This window comes from Mobula hypostoma, chromosome 18, assembly GCF_963921235.1.
Source record: "Mobula hypostoma chromosome 18, sMobHyp1.1, whole genome shotgun sequence".
In the NCBI taxonomy this organism is placed as follows: domain Eukaryota; kingdom Metazoa; phylum Chordata; class Chondrichthyes; order Myliobatiformes; family Myliobatidae; genus Mobula; species Mobula hypostoma.
In genome coordinates, this window is record NC_086114.1 from 41,250,731 (window position 1) to 41,264,185 (window position 13,455).

General features: G+C 44.1%; 1 protein-coding gene across 4 annotated transcripts in view; it reads left to right on the forward strand.

The window, feature by feature from the left end:
• The window catches only part of pik3ap1 (phosphoinositide-3-kinase adaptor protein 1), a 152,825-nt gene that overhangs the window by 78,161 nt on the left and 61,209 nt on the right, over positions 1-13,455 (forward strand). For all 4 annotated transcript variants that reach the window (XM_063070789.1, XM_063070793.1, XM_063070790.1 and 1 more), the window contains exons 6-7: positions 10,094-10,226; positions 12,084-12,280. In XM_063070789.1, the coding sequence (XP_062926859.1) occupies positions 10,094-10,226; positions 12,084-12,280 (330 nt within the window). The remainder of the gene's footprint in view (positions 1-10,093; positions 10,227-12,083; positions 12,281-13,455) is intronic.

Sequence of the window (13,455 nt, forward strand, 5' to 3'; positions counted from 1 at the left end):
CTTTCCCAACACACTTTGCTCCTGCCAGATTTGCAAACTCGCTCTCCGCTCCACATTGATAAATACTGTGCAAAAATGTTAGGCACCCTAGCTCTATATACTGTAAGTACCTAAGAACTCTGAACAGTACTGTATATTGAGATAATTGCTCTGGCTTAGAAATTAGGCCGCTTTACACTACTTAACATGATCAAAAATTCAATTGTGATAGTTTTCAGTTTCTATAAATCACTGGAAATTCTATTGTTTTCTGCATCAGGTGACATTATTCTTTTGAAATCTTGGCAAAAAAAAAATCGTCACTGTGGTCTTGAAGTGCCTCTGTGGTGGAGCAGCATGATCCAAACAAACTTTTAATGAGTCTGCTTTCTCTATAACTGTGCAATTAGTACAGGTCTTCCTGAACAGGTACCAGGCTTCAGCTCAAACCTAACTAGTCACATCCCTCCTCTTTCGCCCTGTACAAGCCAACTGCCGCCCAATTCCTCCATCTAGAACTTTTCTGCCCCTCTCACTCCCTGCCCCTTTTTTACTTTGAGCTGAACTAACACTAAGAGTGGGTGTTGGAGAATGAAAGTTTGCTTGCATCGACCTGGTAGTCACAAAGATGTGAAAGAATAAATTTGTGGTTGTGTCTGTGGCTGAGCCTGGATGATGAGTCGGTGCTTGAGGTTGGCAGAGCTGACTACTGAATAAGTGAAAACTGCATTGGAGTGGGGAAAGTGTTGGGAGAGGACAGGGTCTGCTGTGAGCCTTGTTGAGAAAAACCATCAAGCAGGGAGGCTGAATCTCTGTATGATGATACTTTATAATGCATCTACATCTTTAGGATAAGGACGATGGCTGGATGTATTGTATGGGTGTTAAAGTCGTGCTTCTTGTTAGGTAAATGGGTTATAAGTATTTTATCTGACTGCTCTTGAGTTGAAATTGACCTAGATGACCAAGATCAGGATTAAGTGCTAATTCCCTTCAGCAGAGTAATCAACTAGATCCCGTCTGCCCACTACTGTCCTCGACAAAGGCAAATTATGAACTTCCCAGTTAGATTGTGTCTTCGTTATAACATAGGCAAGCTTTGAACAGAAGTTCGTCTGACAACTCAAGACAGGACCTCAGTGCTGTACTGCCTGAGAAGACATGCTTCAAGAAGCCTACAATGTGGGTCATGTTTTATCTTTACAGTCAGACCTAAAAAATCCTACTGCACCCTGTTGTCTCTGACTGTAGTCCGTCTTCAATACAGGACACAGACTGCGCTTTAGATTGTGGGAGTTTGCTAAATGAATTGAGTTGCCTTGTTTCCCATGTCATTGACCGCAGCTCAGAAAATAATTTATTGTTTACCAAGACCTTTTTGTTCTTTTGCTATGACTCAGTCACATTCTTAAGTCTGCGTCAGAATGCTTTAAGCTGCACTCTAGAAGGTTGTGTTTTAGGAGGTCGTACTGTGCTACAAGTCCGACATCAGGTCACAGGGCCTGCACCAAGCTGCATTTGTTATGTTAGCAACGCTCACCCTGAATATTCTTGGGTGAATGTCAATGATTTGGGCTACTGCTCCTCAGAAATGTACTGGAGTTAACCCAGTCACAGATGATGATTATCCATATAACAATTTACCTAACTGCAGGTTATCTGATGATTAACACATTGTGGGAGCTTGCTACTGTATGTAGAAATTGAACACTAATTGAATATTCTGTATGATTGAATTCGGAATAACAGTGACACGGCTTCAAAAGTCTGCTTACAGTTAAGTTCTTCAGGAAATTCTGAGGCTGTGAAAGACACCTTGGAAATTCAGTTCTGTTTTTCTGTCCAGCTCCTAGCAGCGTACACTCTTCATATAGGTTTGCTCACTGTAGCTGATGGAAATTAGCTCTGAAGAATTGGAGTAATGCACCAGGACTAAAAAGGCTAAGATTTATACAGTGAATGGCAAGACCCCGGGAAGTACTGAGGTACAGAGGGACCAAGATTATAAAGTCCTAAGATTCCTGAAGGCAGTGGAATTGGATACTTTATTTTATTGGCCAAAGCATTGAATCTAAGAGCAGGAAAGTTTATGAAAAAACATTGACTACGTACATTATTACTATGTATTAACTACAAAAAACATTAACCATTAACTATATAAATAATTAATTATCCCTACAGGAGTACTGTGTGCTGTTTTGGTCACTATAGGAAGGATGTGGTTGCACTGGAAAGGGGGCAGAGGAGACTTGTCAGGATGTGTCCTGGGATGGAGTATTTTGGTTATGTGTGCAGCAGGTTAACATAAGATGTTAGAGGGGATTAGAGGAGGAATATTCTCACCTAGGAGATGGTTGATATCCAGAAGACAATGAGTAGGAGCCAGAAGATGGAATTGATGTCCTTGATGGTCACCATTGATGCATTAAGCAGAAGGATGAGTTCCTGTACTATTAACCATGATGGTCTCTCACACGTTGTTTCTTCATGAAGAACAACCTACCTAGGTTACATCACCATCCAATATGCTTGTGTCAATGATCACTTTCTCTGGCTTGGATCCACGTAGATTCTTGGGTTTCAGATTAACTCAACTAAGGTAGGCATAATAATATATGTTGTTATGCTTGTGAGTAAGGTGGTGGGTTGATGTGAACAAATGAAACTTACACCTTCCTGATCTGGTGCTTTGATTGAATTGTTCAAGTGGATTGTGGTTTCTTTGATGTTTCACTGTGTGGTGCGCTTAATGTACCAACTCTGAGTTTCAATCAGACATAAATATCGAGCAAGTCAAGATCTGCAGATGCTGGAAATCCGAGAAACACACACAAAATGCTGGAGGAACTCAGCAGGCCAGGTAGCATCTATAGAAATAAAAAGTACAGTCGACGTTTTGGGCCGAGACCCTTCAGCAGGACATAAATGTTGAATGCTAGTGGTTCATAGAGTCATACAGCACAGAAGTGAGTCCCTCAGCCTAACTAGTCCTTGCTGCCCATGAAGCTCATCTAAGCTAGCCCCATTTATCAACGTTTGTCCTATATCTCTTTAAATCAGGGGCTCCCAACCTTTTTTATGTCATAGACCAATATCATTAAAGAAAGGGTCCATGGACTCCAGATTGGGAACCCCTGCTCTAGACCTTTTCTATTCATGTACTTGGAGAAGCACCTTTGAAATGTTGTTACTGTACCTGCCTCAAAGACTTTCTCTGGCAGCTTGTTTCATATAACTACAACCCTCTGAGTGAAGAAGGTCTCCCTCGGGTGCCTTTCAAGTCTTTCTCCTCTCACCTTAAACCTATGCCTTCTAGATTTTTGATTCCCTTTCCCTGGGAGTGTTTACATCATCTGGTGTCACCCTTCAGAATCCGAGTATGTACAAGGAATGAAGTCCTCAAGCCCTGGCTTCATCTTCATAAATCTTCTCCGCACTGCTTAATGGCATCTTTCCTGTAACAGAGTAAGCAAAGCTGTTCACATCGCTCCGGGTGCAGCCTCACCTTTATCATGCACAACTGCACCATCATGTCCCATGACTGATAAGGGCTAGCATGTTAAACCCCTGCTTCATCACACAGTAAGGGCATCCCATACTTGTATTCCTCACATTCCAGGGCCCTACCATTCACTGCGGAACTCCTAAACTCATTTGTCTTCCCAAAATGCAACACCTCACGCTTATCTGAATTGAAAGCCATCCGCCAATCCTTGGTCCACTGACTTAGCTGATCATGGGTCCTCTAATTTTTGATAGCCTCTTTCCCGTCTACAATTCCACTTGCTTTAGGGCCATCTGCAGGCTTAAATATCATATATTGAATATTCCCATCTAAGTGACAAACGATGGATCCACTGGTGACACACCCTTGATCATGAGCCTCCGGTATGATAAACAGCCTTCTACCATCATCTTCTGCTTCCTAACTTTCCCTAGCTACCATGCGATCTAACTTTCAAGACTCAACTGTCTTCATGGATGAGGCTGATCCAATGACTGTTCAACTCGGGATGGGCTGCAGCTGAGCTGTCTTGTCACACAATTTGCTTACGTGATTGTTGACTGGGATCGCGACCTGGCCTCTCTCCATGCAGCCTCAACACCACGTGTTTTCCTGGAGCAAGAAACAAGCTGCTGGAAGGACCCAGTGGGTTGAGCAGCTTCAGGAATAATGGTTCGCCTTGAAACCCTTCATCAGGATTGAAAGTCGGGAGGGGAGGTGGCTAGTATAAAGAGGGGAGGGGGAGTGCTGAGTGCCCACGGTGACTGGTGGATTGAGGTAAAGGATGACGGCAGATGGAGCCGGCGAGGGGGAGGGGAGGGGATGGAGTGGGGGACACAAGCAAGTAGATGATAAAAGAGCATTTGGAGCCAAGTGTGGAAAGGAAGGGGAAGGTGGAGATTGAGACTGGAGGGCCATGAGCAGGGACACGAAGGCTACCAGAGCTGGAATCTGATAATGGGGGTCATTAGGACAGAGGAGAAGGGCAAGTGAAATCAGAGAGAGTGGGTGAACTGTGTGGGCTGTAGGTGAGTGGAACTAGGAGGGGTTGGAATGAGGGTGTAAAGGTAACACACTGGAGGTGAGGATTACCCAAAACTGAAAAATTTGGTGTTCACACAAGGAAATCTGCAGATGCTGGAAATTCAAGCAACACGCACAAAATGTGCATGCAATGCAGCAGGCCAGGCAGCATCCATAGGAAGAAGCACAGTCGACGTTTCAGGCCGAGACCTTTTGTCAGGACTAACTGAAAGAAGAGATAGTAAGAGATTTGAAAGTGGGAGAGGGAGGGGGAGATCTGAAATGATAGGAGAAGACAGGAGGGGGAGGGATAGAGCTAGGAGCTGGAAAGTTGATTGGCAAAAGGGATACAAGGCTGGAGAAGGGAGGGTCGAAAAGTTGAAGGGCTGAAGAAATTATAGATGGGGAGCAGTGAGAGAGGGTTTCACTTAACTCCCTTCGAAGAGAAGATTTAAACTTCTTCAGTGTAGGCATCACTGGAAGAGGCTTCGCAGTAGTTAATTTAAAAACGCAAACACGAGGAAATCTGCAGATGCTGGAAATTCAAGCAAAACACAGAAAATGCTAGTAGAACGCAGGCAGGTCATTCCAGTGGGTTGTAGATGACCCAGGTGCAATGTAAGGTTTGGTTCTTCCAGGGTAGATTATGTCTCTCCTTGGCAGTGGAGAAGGCTGAGGATGGCCAGAATGGGAAGGGGAAATCACATATCATGCAACTGGAAGCATGGGCACAGCAGACAGGCTGCAGATTCTCTGTGAATTGGTTGTCCAGACTGTACTTGGTCCCGCTGATATAGGGGAGGCTACATCAAGCACCACAGGCAGTAGTCAAGTATACGGAAGGTGCCCGTGAATCTTTTCCTCACGTGGAGGTGCCGTTGAGATCTCTGGATCGTGATGAGAGAAGAGGTGTAAGAACAAGTGCTACAGCTTCTGAGGAAAGTAACTGGGGTCAAGGAGGGATGGATGGACTAGTGAGTCAGGGACGAAGTAATCATTGCAGAAGACAGAAAGAGGTTGAGAGAAGGTGGTAGGATCTCGAAAAACATCCGATGAAGTTTATGAAGGATGATGAGCAAGATGCAGAGGCTTCGAAAGTGAAAGGTGAGGACTAGGGGACTCTATCTCTATTCTGACTGGAGGTAGGTGGGTGAGAGCAGAAACCTCAGAAACAGAGGAGACGGAGATCAGGCTCCATCAACACAGAAGCCAAGTTTCCAGAAAAAAAGAAGACATATCGTATATCCTGGAACAGCAGGCCTCATCTTGAGAGCAGATGTGGTAGAGAGGAGAAACTGGGAGAAAGACAGTGTTAACAGCTAAAGACAAAGATCAAGAGGGTGTGGGTGTCTTACAAAAGAGAGTGGGAAGAGATATAGTCCAGTTTACTGTGGGAGTTTATGAATATCAGTGTATAAATTATCTCTGAGATGGAGACAGATCTTAAAACAGGGATAGAAGTGTCTAACAGTCAAAGTGAATTTGAGAGCAGGGTGGAAGTTAGTAGCAAACGTGCTAACATTGACAAATTGATGCAGGAAGCAGCACCAGTGCCATCATGGATATAATGGCGAAAGAACTGAATTGAATTGACTTTATTACTTACTTTCTTCATATACATAAGGAGTAAAAATCTTTATGGTACGACTCCGCCTAAATGTGCAATTTATAGTAATTTATAGTAAATATTATGTACAACAGGATAGTCGATATAACAGAAATACAGATGTGTCAGCATGAACTAATCAGTCTGATGCCCTGGTGGAAGAAGTTGGCCCAGAGTCTGTTGGTCCTGGCTTTTATGCTGTGGTACCGTTTCCTGGATGGTATCAGCTGGAACAGTTTGTGGTTGGGGTGACTCGGGTCTCCAATGATCCTTCGGGCCCTTTTTACACACCTGTCTTTGTAGATGTGCTGAATAGTGGGAAGTTCACACCTATAGATGTGCTGGATTGTCCACACCACTCTCTGCAGAGTCCTATGATTGAGGGAAGTACAGTGCCCATACCAGGCAGTGATGCAGTCAGTCAGGATGCTCTCAATTGTGCCCCTGTAGACAATTCTTAAGATTTGGGGGCCCATACCAAACTTCTTCAACCGTTTGAGGTGAAAGAGGCGCTGTTGTGCCTATTTCACCACAGTCGGTGTGTACAGACCACGTGAGGTCCTCGGTGATGTTTATGCCGAGGAACTTAAAGTTGTTCACCCTCTCAACCCCAGATCCATTGATGTCAAGGATGTCAGTTGGAGAATAGGTTTGGAACAGGCCTCTTACTATCTCTTCTTTCAGTTAGTCCTGACGAAGGGTCTCGGCCCAAAACGTCGATTGTATCTCTTCCTATAGATGTTGCCTGGCCTGCTGCGTTCACCAGCATTTTTTATGTGTGTTGTTGGAACAGGCACAGTTTGTAATGAAAAGACAATCATAGCTAAGGCCCTATGCATGTGTCCACGGCTACACCTTTCATTTTCTACAAATGAAAATGAGAGGTGTTAAAAGAGAAGCTGTTCAGGTTAAGAACAAATTCAGCCACCGGGTGAGAGTGTTGGTGGAGGAGAACTGGTTGGATCTTTGTTGCAGGAAAGGTCAGGAGGGCTTTGAGACCTTCCTGATAGGCAAGGTGGAGGTGCGTGGTGGTGGGATCTGGATGGGACTGGACACTGGAGAAGAGGCAAAAGGGACTGAGGAATCTGAATTTATCATAATAGTGGAGGGTATACAAGGTATCTGGCATGCAGGAGCCAGGGATGGGACAAAGGAGCACAGGATAGATTCAAAGTATGAGAATATAAATAAAAATACAAGAGACTGCAGATGGTGGAGCCTGGAGCAATAAACACACAGCTAGAGGAAGTCAGCGGCTCAGGCAGCATCAGTCCAAGTGAAGGGTCTCATCTTGGAACATCAGCTGTCCATTTCCCACCACAGATGCTGCCTGACTCACTGAGTTCTTCCAGCAGTTTGTTTTGTGCTCTGAGAAGATCGGCTCAGTGGGGCAGGAGCAGACAGAAACAATGGGCCTACTGGGTCAGTCCTGTTTGTGGATCTTGGGTAAGAGATAGAAGCGGAAAGTGCAGGAGAGGGGAACTATCAGGTTGGAGTCTGGAGGGGGTTTCTCCAGATATGATGAGATCTGTGGCAGTGTGAGAGACAGCATGGTGCAAATTGGTGGGGTCAAGGTCCTGAGACAGGTATGAGGAGGTGTCTTAGAACAGCTAACTGGCTTGGACCTCTACTGGACTGGGATTGTGGTGATTTTCCCAGTACCAGGGCAAATATACACAGGGTCTTATGGGATGAGTATGCTGTGCAGAGATGGAGGCAGTGTGATACTCTGGAGCTGGTAAAAACTAAGACTACCCTTTCTCTCCATGTCCACTTTCCTCAATATGGCAACACTTTTCACAGAGATCATTTCCAGACCTTCCCCTTAACCCTTGAATCACTACTGATTACAGATCTATCCACCTTAACCTTAAATATACCCAGTCCTCAGTTCTAAGTTACTCCAGAAACTCTGAGGACTGAGGGGAAAAAATTGTCTTCATCTCAGTCCTAAGTGTGCACCCTTTTGTTCTACATTCTTCCATGAGAGGAGGCATCCTCTTGCCTTAGCCCCTCTCTAGACTCTCTGGAATTTTGTTGTTTCAATAATATCACCTCTCATTCTCCAGCCTTTTCAACATTTCCTCATAGGTCAATCCCTTCATTCCCATATCATCCCAGAGAATCTGAACTAAATGCAGTAACATAATATATTTCCTTTGTTACGTACCCCGTAACTGGGTTGCCAAACCAGCAGAAATGGATCACTCAGTTGGAGTCTGGAGTACTAGAACTAAGAAAGTTTTATTAAGGAAACAAACAACACAGTAATCGAAAGGATAATAAATGCAACAGTTCAGCAATGATAACCACACATGTGCACAGAATTAAGATAACAGCATCAATCAAGCTCTATCATTGTCTAGGGGTAAATGACCAAATTTCAAAGTGACTCAAAGTTCAGTCCAGTTTAGTAGTTCAGTTCGCAGTAATCGTTGCCATGGCGATGGACAACGTGGGGGAAGAGAGAGAGAGAGAACAGGAACAACTGATCATTCACACACGGCTTCACTCACAGACCAGCGAGATGGCTCACAAGCAGCTTTCGAGCGGGTCCTTGGTGATGTCACCTGAGGTCACCGACTGTGACCCCTCCTCCAGATACGGTTGATCCTCTGCAGTGAACCCGGCACCCAGGCAAGGGCGGACACACACCGGGTTCCCGCTGATCGTACCTTTCCACCCTGGCCGTTGTCTGATACTTCTCACCGACTCGTGAGAGGCGTACCGCTTCCAGGGTCTCGTTACCTCGGGTGTCGTGTGTGTCCTGCCTTAGCGAACCGGTCCCTTTTTATCCCCCTGCTGGGGTATCGCCTGTCCATCACTTCAAGCAGTTCAAGGTTCAAAGGGGGGAGCCGCTCCAGACAGCTCTCTCTCCCCCGTCCCTTCATTACACATCTTCAGACGCTGCTCCGTTGTTCCTTATCTCTCCTTCCCCTGAGGGCAGGTGGCAGACCACTTGCTGATGTCGCTGATGCTAACCTAGGCCAGCAAACATCTTAATTTTATGTGTATTCTCGTCACACCTTAAATAAGGGGAATAAAATTGTTCTCAATACTCTGATGTGGACTCACGAGAAAGACTTTTGTACATTTGCGTTCCAGTCCCTGGAAATGCAGGGCAACATTCCATTACCTTTCCTTGTTACCTGTTGTACTTTTGTGCTAAATTTATGTGTTTCAATTGTGATGTGCTGCAAATAACAGTTGGTATTGGAGAGAGAAAAACTGAGCCAATATCTCTAAGGGGTGACTTGCAGCAGAAGAGGCCAGTTCTGATACAGTCAGACAGTAAATAACCGGAAGTTGGGGACGTCAATATTGAATTTAGATTCACAATGCGAATAGGATGTGTTTTCCCATTTTGTGCAAGGACCTTCGACCTGAAATGCTGTTTCTCTTTACAGTATTTTTATGTTTTTGATTCAGATTTCCAACATCTGCAAGTGTTTGACTTTACATGCTTGCTTCTGCATCAGGGGTCCTAATTACTGAGCTTCTTAAAAACAATTCTTACCTGCGAGTCTGTCTCAGTTACATAGAACCTGGACTCTTTTGAGTTAATGGTGGAGAGAAGGTCACTAAACAAACTGTTGTCCATTACGGACAATCTGGCACACCCTCTCCAGGACCTACTGAATACGCAGCGGAGCACCCTTTCAAACAGGCTCATTCAGCTCCTCTGTCACAAAGATCATTACAGAAAATCTTTCCTACCAAATGCAATAAGTATATGCAACAGTTCATCCCTGTGCGACAGGATAACACACATGGTACAATAGACTCTGTTTCATTATTTTGTACATTATTACTGCACATTGGTAAATTATTATTGTGCATATTATTATTCTGTACCTTGTTATTAGCTAAGTCTGCACACTACTAAGTGTCTTTTTAAATGTTGCTGTGGTAACAAAAGAATTACCCACTCGGGATCAATAAAGTATTTTTATTGTTATTATTTTCTCCTCTGTGTGCAGGCATTCCGCATCATACCATATAACAGAGAAACACTGGACAAACTACTGACAGAATCACTGAGAAGAAACATGCCTGCTAATGGTCTTCATATATTTGGAATTAATCAGTTAGAAGAGGACGATATGTCTACAAGTAGGTATTGATGCTTTGGGCTCCAAGAGTGATGTAGGCATTGACTTCAAAGAGTATCAGCAAGTCATGAGCTCTAATCTACTTGAATAAAGTGAAGCTGGCACTAATTGGCCCATTCCTTTAACTTGACGTGCCAACAGTGGGCTCCCTGAGGCCATGCGGTCTGCATATGAAATCATGGTAATTGTGCAAATGTCACCTTTCCAGTAGCTGAAGCCCACCTCTTGCTCTTCAGATCCAGACTGAGTACGGAGGAGGAGTGATCCAGGCCTATGGAAAATGAAAGGTTACCTATTAGAGATGTTTATTAATAAACAAAAAAAGGTCAGGGAGAGACTCCAGAGACAAGGGGATATTGTGTTAACATTTATGGGAAGGACCCCTTGGATGATGCTGGAGAGCAACTATTTTACAGAGGAAGAGATATTTGGATATGTTCTCCAAATACATTCTCCAAAAAACCATTGGGTCAATTAAATGTTTCACTAAATGAGATTAATTAATCACATTCTTGGCAACTTATTTAAAGCTAATGCAGCAAAGGTTCACTTGAGGATTGGACATGGTCAACCATATGAAGGTTGATGGATCCAAGGAGCTGAATGTCCCCTCGAGTCTGTCAAGCTCCGTGCCCTCACGTCACTAGGGAGGTTATTGGGTTTTCAGGAAAGAGTGGGAGTGGGATTTATGAGCTGGTTTATACCTTGCTGTCTGCCAGGACAGCTGAGGCTGAATGTGGCGTCCATTGGAGATGCTGGATCAGGTGGGACCTGTTTGAATGGCCTCGGCATAGAAGGTTACAGGTCAACTGCTGCAAGGTGAGATAAATACTGAATCTCACTAGTTGGGATGAATGGTCCACTTTCCTACTGTATAATATAATGAACCTGGGCCTTTTTACTGAGGAGCACAGCTATTTGCTGCTGGTATACTGGGAAACTACAGAGTGGTACAGCCATTCAGTCCACCATGTCCACAGTGACGTCTGCACTAATGGTATTTGACAGCATTACCTCCATTCAAGTGACTGCCTAGCATCTCTTTGTTGTGATTGTATCTGATTCCATCACCTCCAAATCTCAACCATTTACTTGTAAATAAAACTTCCCACCCCCCCAGATCCCCTTTAAAACTCGTTCCTCTCACCTTGATCTTATGCCCTTTTGTTTATGACCCTGAGTGTGTCTAACCAATAGCAAGTTGCAAAGTATCACCTCAATTTTAATGTTCTGTATCCCAACCTATGATGAAAAACATGCCATATACTTTCTTCACAATTATATTGGTGACTTTGATGGACCTATAGACTTGAACTCCAAGGTCCCTCTCTTCATCACTGTTTCTTAGGTCCCTACCATTTACTGTAAATAGCCTACATTTATCTGACTCCCAAAATTCTATATGCCAGTTCTCTGTCCAACTTTCCATCTGATCCATATCCTGCTTTGGCCTTTGGCAACTTTCATCACTATCCACAATGTCACCAAGCTTTGTGTAATTTTCCAGCTTATGAATCACACCCTCTACATCCTCATCCAAACAAGGACCCAGCTCCAATCCCCACTGAACCCCGCTGATCAGTTTTCCAATCAGAAATGCAACCTTCCGCAGTTACCTTCTACCTCCTATTATGAAGCTAAATTTGGATCCGATGAACGACATTGTCTTGCATTCCATGACCCTTAAATTTGCGAGGTGGTGGAGGCTAAGGTGGGTGTGAGATCAGGAGGAGATTGGTGGTGCAGGGCTGTGGAGAGTCAGATGTATTATCTGCTGGTACATCGATCAGGAAGAATCCCTTTGAACTTTTTTGGGCTCTCTGCTAATGAGTTAATTTCATATTTAATGTTCACACAGCTCAACGAGACAAGGGGCTCCCAACCCTACTTCACTTCTCAGCCATGTATGGTTTAAAGAACCTGACTGCCCTGTTGCTGCAGTGCCCTGGTGCTCTACAAGCCTACAGTGTGGCCAACAAGGATGGAGATTACCCAAACAACATGGCAGAGAGGAACGGGTACAGGGATCTCCGGCAATTCATGGATGAATACGTGGTGAGGACGCCTGAGCTGAGAATTAGAGACTCCTTAACCAGTCTGTCCTCTCCTAGACTTCATGTATTTTGAGTATGAAGTATTGCTAGGGAGGTCTGTGGGTGGAGGTGGGGACTAGGACTTATTCCCTAACAGTTCAGGTTCAATGTCCTTTCATTAAAAACTCGGCCCTGAACTTTCCAACAGGACCTTTGCATAACCCTGGTGTCTTGACGCTGAACCATGGAGGCTCTGAAATATCACTGAGGACATCGCTTTTGCTGTTGATTCCATTCCAGTACATCGAAAGAGCAAACATTTGTAATTCCACACCCTGATATTTGTCCATTATCCAAAGATTTTTTTCATCCTCTGATTCATATCTAGTTCCTCTTAAAATTATTGACGAATGCAAAGTAAAGTGTCCATAATTTCTCACTTTCCCAATTACAAAGAAAGGTTGTCATGCTGAAACAAACTCTGATTTTCCTTCACACAGATGCTGAACACTGCTGGCATTTTCTGAGGTTTTTTAGTAGGATACTATCAAAAGTTAGGGAGTGAAATGTGAGATGGGACTCAGAACATCTCCAAACATAGAACATAGTCATGGAAGTGTAGCTTGCCTGAATCTATATGCTGAAATTAAGAGGGCTTAACAATAAAAGGGAAGCAGGCACACCAGCTTGTTTTCTGAGGGAGGCTGGTGGAGTTGGGGTGGAGAGCTAACACCAGGCTGTTTCCTCCACAAGAGAGTGATTAATGTGCCGATAAAGATCACCTTAACACCAAGTGTTCATTACCAAAAGTTATAGAAGACTGTGAGGTGTGAAGATTTGTTCAGAATGTGCGACTTACCACATGCCCTTTTCTGGCCAGTACTTGGTACTGCCAGCTGACGTGGGGAGAAAAGCTTCACCACTTTCATAATTGCTAAATTCGTCAGCAGCTCAGTTGCTAGGAAGTCATGTGACTGGCTCCTGTGCACTTGTTCATTCATTAAAAAATTCCACCGAATTCAAAATGAAAGAGGGACTTGTCACTGCAGATGGTTAGCCCGCCTAAAAATTTGGCCGACTCAACTACACCTACCTGTCTTTTTCCCATTACACTAAATTCCCCCCTGACTCATTCTTATCTATTCCTTTCATAATTTTATATGTTTCTATAAGATCCCCTCTCATTTTTCTGAGTTA